General features: G+C 41.7%; 1 protein-coding gene across 6 annotated transcripts; it reads right to left on the bottom strand.

Moving 5' to 3' along the window:
• Positions 1-3,817: 3,817 nt before the first annotated feature.
• Positions 3,818-6,652, bottom strand: LOC130976251 (30S ribosomal protein S13, chloroplastic-like). Of its 6 annotated transcripts, none has more exons than XM_057901063.1 (5): positions 6,058-6,652; positions 5,480-5,517; positions 4,583-4,714; positions 4,291-4,515; positions 3,818-4,211 (listed from the first exon to the last, which is right to left on the bottom strand). In XM_057901063.1, exons 3-5 carry the CDS (start codon positions 4,682-4,684, stop codon positions 4,050-4,052), a joined length of 489 nt encoding a protein of 162 aa, XP_057757046.1. In that variant the 5' UTR covers positions 4,685-4,714; positions 5,480-5,517; positions 6,058-6,652; the 3' UTR covers positions 3,818-4,049. The 6 variants fall into 6 exon arrangements, with proteins under 6 accessions (XP_057757046.1, XP_057757045.1, XP_057757048.1 ...); XM_057901062.1 differs by having other exon boundaries at positions 4,583-4,711; XM_057901065.1 differs by lacking the exon at positions 5,480-5,517 and having other exon boundaries at positions 6,109-6,652.
• Positions 6,653-6,905: the final 253 nt, after the last annotated feature.

Below are 6,905 nucleotides of genomic sequence, written 5' to 3'. Positions count from 1 at the left end.
GGAATTCCAATTATTCAGAGTTTTTTTGTTATGAAACTGGGCTGTTCAGAGGTCGTTCTTGGAGCAGGATGGCTGGCCAGCTTGGGAAAATTTGTGGGGGATTATAATGAATTAACTTTGAGCTGGAAGCAAGGAGATAAGGAATTCCATTTGCAGGGAGATCCTTCACTAAGCAGAAGTAAGGCCTCTTGGAAGACTACCTTGCAAGCGCTAAAGAATCAAGAAGAAGGTTTTGTCATCACCCCTGTCCTGGCAGCCACTGAAACCCAACTTGCAGAACCCTTTTCTGGAGATGTTGAGCAATTTCTGCAATCTTTTGGGGACTTATTTAGCACACCGGAGGGACTACCTCCCAAGAGAGAACAAGATCATGCCATAATCTTGAAGGAGGGATCAGCAATTCTTCGCATTAGGCCATACCGTTATCCCCATTACCAGAAGACCGAGATTGAGAAAATAGTTGAGGAGATGTTGAGTTCGGGAATAATTCGGCCCAACACCAGCCCGTTCTCGAGTCCAGTCATTTTAGTCAAGAAGAAGGATGGTGGTTGGCGGTTTTGCGTAGACTACAGGGCCTTGAACCGGATCACGGTGGCTGACAAGTTTCCCATTCCGATCATCGAAGAGCTGTTGGATGAGGTGGGAGAAGCAAGGGTGTTTTCGAAGTTCGACCTTAAATCGGGATACCACCAGATTCGTATGCGGGAAGAGGACATTCCCAAGACAGCATTCCGAACTCATGAGGGCCATTATGAGTTCATGGTGATGCCCTTTAGGCTTACCAACGCCCCTTCCACTTTCGAGGCACTCATGAACCAGGTATTGAGGCCTTTCCTGAGGAAATTTATTCTGGTGTTTTTTGACGATATTCTTGTTTATAATAGCAGTTTAGAGGATCATTGGGATCACTTGCGACAAATATTCACGGTCCTCCGGAGCCATAAACTCTTCCTCAACAAGAAATGGTGCAAATTCGCCCAAGAGAAGATTGATTACTTGGGGCATGTGATTTCCAATGAAGGGGTGGCTGCAGACCCTCAGAAAATACAAGACATGGTAGATTGGCCCATTCCGAAGGATTTAAAAGGGTTGCGGGGTTTTTTGGGGCTGACCGGATACTACCGCCGGTTTGTGAAGAACTATGGGGCCATCGCCTGGCCTCTCACGCAACTGTTGAAGAAAGACTGTTTCCAATGGGGAAGTGACGCGCAGGCAGCCTTCGAACAATTGAAGAAGGCCATGGTGACCGTGCCGGTATTAGCCATTCCATCTTTTTCCAAGCCATTTGCTTTAAAGACCGATGCTTCTGGAAAAGGAATTGGGGCGGTGCTGTTACAAGAGGGCAGACCCATAGCATTTATGAGCCAGAAACTCTCAGAGAGGGCCCAAGCCAAATCCGTGTATGAGAGGGAGCTGATGGCCATCGTGCTGGCCATCCAAAGGTGGAGACATTACCTCTTAGGACGGCGATTCACGGTTTATACGGATCAAAAAAGCCTCAAATTTTTGCTTGATCAGAGGATTGGTGGAGAAGAACAGCAAAAATGGATAACTAAGCTGCTCGGGTACGACTTCGAGATCAAATACAAGGCAGGAAGTGATAACTGAGTTGCTGATGCACTCTCCAGGAAATTTCAGTTTGCAGCAGTTTCAGTAGTGTCCACAGCATCCACAGCAGATTGGGAAGGCATAGAGGAAGAAGTCCAGCAAGATCCCAAGCTACAAGGGATTATCCAAGACTTGATTCAGGGGAGAGAAACAGCAGCTGGATATGAATGGCGCAATGGGAGGCTGCTGTACCATGGCCGGTTAGTCATTTCGAAGCATTCCAAGTGGATTCCTAAATTCCTTCGAGAATTCCATGATTTGAAGATAGGAGGGCATTCCGGGTTCTTTAGAACCTACAAGAGGATATCAGGAGTTTTGTTTTGGGAAGGAATGAAGGAAACTATCATGGAATATGTGAAACAATGTGAGGTGTGCCAGAGGAACAAACACTCCACTTTATCACCGGCCGGCCTGCTGCAACCACTTCCAATTCCGACCAACGTCTGGTCGAATATTTCCATGGATTTCATTGGGGGCTTTCGAAAGCTGCCGGGAAAGACACCATCTTTGTAGTGGTGGATAGATTGACCAAATATGCACATTTTTCCCCTTTCTCACCCATACACAGCCAAAGAAGTGGCTGAGCTGTTCGTGAAGGAGGTTGTGAGGCTTCATGGTTTCCCAAGTTCCATTGTTTCCGACCGAGATAGACTCTTCATGAGTGCTTTCTGGTCTGAAATTTTTAAGGCAGCAAGCACAGTGCTAAAAATGAGTTCGGCCCATCACCCGCAAACTGATGGTCAAAGTGAAGCGGTGAACAAGTGCGTGGAGACCTATCTTCGATGCTTCACAGGTTCCAAACCAACGCAGTGGCCTCGCTGGTTGAGTTGGGCTGAATATTGGTATAATACCTATTATCATAGCTCCATCAAAATGACTCCATTTAAGGCACTCTACGGGAGAGAACCTCCCGCGTTGTTGAGAGGAGGGGAAGAGGCTGCAGTTGAGGAAGTTAGAGTTCTAATGGGGGAACGCAATCAGATGCTGGACGAGCTGCAGTTCCAACTAGAAAGGGCGCAGAACCGGATGTAAACATATGCAGATCGTAAGAGGCGAGAAGTGGTTTTTGAACCAGGGGAACATGTATATCTCAAGCTGCAACCCTACCGGATGAAGACACTGGCCCGGAGAGTAAACCAGAAGCTGAGTGCTAGATTCTATGGTCCCTATGAAATTCTAGAGAAAATTGGACAAGTTGCTTATAAGCTGAAGCTTCCCCCCAATGCAAGAGTGCATCCAGTTTTTCATGTCTCCTTGTTGAAGAAATGTGTAAACCCCAACACTCAGGTTCAGCCCCTACCAGCAGCCTTGACTGAGGAGTATGTACTGCAAGCAGAACCTGAAGATGTACTGGCTGTTAGAAAGAAGGCTGATGGGATCCTGGAGGTTTTGATCAAGTGGAAGGACCTCCCTGAATTTGAAAATTCTTGGGAGGCAGCAAGAGAGATCCAGGCCAATTTTCCCTCCTTTCACCTTGAGGACAAGGTGATGCTTCAAGGGGAGGATATTGTTACATACCCTGAGGAAAATGCTGAGTCAGCAGTGCAGGCAGCTAAAAAAGGGAAGATAATGATCCCTTTACCTTATCATTATTCTAGATGAAATAATAAAGAAAAGGGAGGAATAACTGATTTAAATAATTGATTTATTTTAGGAAGCAATAACTGATTGAATCAATTAGAGGAGAATCAGGGACTGCATGATTTTAGGAGGCAATAACTGATTGAATCAATCAGAGGAGAATCAGGGAAATTGCATGATTATGAAGATTTCGATTAGAGAGAGGGTGAGGCAATAAAAGGAGGAACCGAATAGGTATTGAGGCAGGAAAAGACTTGGAAAGGCCTAGGCTAGGAGAGAAGAGGACTCTCGAAATTCCTCTGCTATCACTTTTCTATTCTATTGTAATTTCTGCATTTTCATTCAATAAATACCAGTTTTAACAGAATACAAAAGGCATATAAAACCATATTGGGAAAAACTCGGCTCTAGCTAGATTAATTGACATTCAAAAAGGAATTTTGAGGACATAATTTAAAAAGGTATGCAAAGGTACAACATTATGTTCTGAACTGGTGCAAACATTAACAAATTACATTATTTTCAGAGTTACTATCAAGCTGCAAGATGAGACTAAGAACAGAAACAGAGGAGAGAACAATTGCAAATGTGCTAACTGAAACATTGAATAAACTAGAAGGGAAATTACTTTCTCATTATGCTTATTATCAAATAATCTGATGCATTAAATAATTGATTATACAAATCACACTCCAATAGTAAAACTGCATTTTGAAGAATGAATTCAAATTACTCAATTGCCCATGCAGATCAGGTATATAAGCTAGTAATAAGTATTTTACAAAATAAGCACAGATTACACAGAATGCAGCATTGCTAATAAGAAATTACAAGGAATTGAATTGTACTCACGGAGTCGATTACTTCTTCTTCTTGCCAGCAATAGCAACCTTCTTACCCTTCAAGGTCCTGCAATTGTTCTTCGTACGTTGTCCTCGGCAAGGAAGCCCCTGGATATGCCTTATTCCTCTGTAACATTGAATCTCCTTCAATCTCCTTATATTCAGCGCATTAAACCTCCTCTGAGAAAATCAATAAACACATCAATAAAGTAAACTTTCTTCTTAATTAATTGAATGGTTTAACTGAAAGGAAACTAACCAAATCCCCTTCAATGACGTATTTGGAGACTTCATCTCTAAGAGTGATGAGTTCCTCTTCACTGAGATCCTTAGTGACCTTGTTGTCCATGCTTATATCGCAGAGAATCTTGCGAGCTCTGCTCCTTCCGATTCCATGGATGTACTGTAGCGAGAACTCGATTCTCTTGTTGTTCGGAATCTCCACTCCGCCAACACGAGCGCACTCTATGCTTAACCCTCTCGCCTGAGCACACATTCAAAATTAAACAAAGAAATTTCAGAAATGTTAGGTAGAGTTTGTTTTATGTTACCTTGGGAGGGTTGAGAACAGGGAAATAGACGGCTCTGGAAAGAGGTCTAGGGTTTGAGATTAGGGCGAGAGAGGGAGCTACGGGCATTGCTATTTGTGCCATGCTCGAGTTGTTCTTCTTCTTTCTCTGCTGCTAGAAAAAAAAAAGAATAGAAAAATAATTCTGATAAGCAAAAACAAAACAAACAACAAGAGCTATGAACAAAAACAAGAACAAAAAACCAAGGTTGCAAGAACCGGACTGGTCAATGAATCGGTGGATTGACTGGTTTAATAGTTTAGTAGTTCAACCGGTTTAATTAAATATAAAATAAAATTATTAAAAATTTTATACAATTTCAAATATTTAAATTCAATGAATTGTAAGCTAATAAAATTCAAAATTTCACAATTTCACATAATAAATTATCTATAATTTATCATTAAAAGTTCACAAACAACTTTAAACATCAAGTTTATATTAAAAAAAAATCAAAATGCACATATATGCTCCTCATCACAAATCATAATCATCACAAAGTAAACTAACACAAGTGTTCACTATTAGCTAAGATCAATTATTTGGTATTCTTCAGACTAATTAAGGCATTTCCATATAAAGTACACTATTAAGGAAACTAACATTAAGTCATATATGCTACTAAGCAAACCTAACACAGGTTCATATATCAGGGCTTTTCAACAATTTTCTTGTCAGATTTAGATGAGGCTATGTATTTTGCAATATTGGCACAGCAAACAAGCTTATCAGTTCTGAAAACGGATTTCTTTCTATTATAAAAAAAAAAATTATTTTCCAAAAATATCAGAGCCGGATCAATCAATCAGAAAAAAATCCAACTGAAAACTCTTCTTACAGCATCAATCAGAGCCGGATCCAATTGAAGAGCACAATTACCTCAATTACATATTGACACACTTATTCCCAGCAAAGCACTATCAACAAGTCAGAATCAGAAAAATCAGTAACCAAACAACTCAGAAATCAGAATCAATATAACAAAACTTGACAATGCAGTGAAGCACATAAAGGATAACACTTATCCGCCACCAGAAGAAACAACAATAACAAACAAGTTTTTAAGTTTAACTAATTTTACTCACAAACAAGCCAACAACTAATAAATTAACTCAGAATTAGAACAATAGCACAAAAAATAACTCAGAAAATTACCAATAATCAACCATAATTAACCCATTAGTCAGAACAAAATAACAACAATCCAGTCAGGGAACAACGAAAAAACTAACTTAGAAAATAACAACTAACCCAAAAAAACAACAATCGTCAATCAACATAATGAAATCCAAAAAACAGCAATTAACTCCCAAAAAGGAAACTGAAGAAGCAGGGGAGGGATGAAGGTGCATCTCAGAAATTCAGTAACTCAAAATAAACAGAAATTAACAAACTCAATCAGAAAACCAAACAAAAGTACAAAACAAGCGAAAATAAACTGAAGCAGCAGTGTTTACTGGCGGCGGCAGAGGAATGGGAAGTGATGGCAACGGAGGAGGGAAAGTGACCTCGGACAGAGAGCAACAGACGGCACGAAGAGGGATGCTGGCCTCGGACACAGAGAGAGAGCACGCGTCCTTCGTGCGGTGGCGAAGAGAAGAGTGCGTCGGCACCCACGCTTTGTCCCCACCGGCAGCGACAGTACCCTGTACCGGAGGAGAAAAGTTCGGCGATGAGGGACGGTGATGGTGGCTGGCTGGGTTTTGGGTCAGGTTCCACTGTTCCAGAGTGTGAGAGAAACGGGGTGGGGTATTTCTTCATTATTTGATAAGCTATAGTCTCTTCCTTATCCGAATCTGCTTCACATGTCAGCTCTTTTTTTTGGGGTCATGGGTTAGGTTATCCAACCCGACCCGAGAAGCTACCGGTAGCCCACCCCAGGCGGATCAACTAATGGAAGACATCTTGTTCTCCAAACGCTGCTGGATGCTCCTACCTCGTCGTCAACTGAGTACCTGGAGGATTATAGTATTCTGGTGGATCATGGAAAAGCATGGTTTCAGTGCCTCCATATTGAAATGTTGCTGCTGATACATAGCCTGCAGTACATGAAGGGCGTATGTATGTATATGTATGGCCACTACAGAAAATACTTGCAGGCAAAATTCCCAGCTTCAGATTTCCATCAAATGCACCAACCGATGGTCCTAGGCTTTTGCGTACAAAATCATTAAAGCCATTCTGATCCCATATCTTGTCATCAGCTAGCAGCATTTCTTTCCATTGCTTTGCCAGCTTTTTTGACGACTCTGAGGGTCTCCAATGGAAAATTCCTATGTTATAGGCTCCACTAACTAGACAATAT

This window comes from Arachis stenosperma, chromosome 4, assembly GCF_014773155.1.
Source record: "Arachis stenosperma cultivar V10309 chromosome 4, arast.V10309.gnm1.PFL2, whole genome shotgun sequence".
Classification (NCBI taxonomy): domain Eukaryota; kingdom Viridiplantae; phylum Streptophyta; class Magnoliopsida; order Fabales; family Fabaceae; genus Arachis; species Arachis stenosperma.
This window is presented reverse-complemented; position numbering and strand designations above follow the sequence as displayed.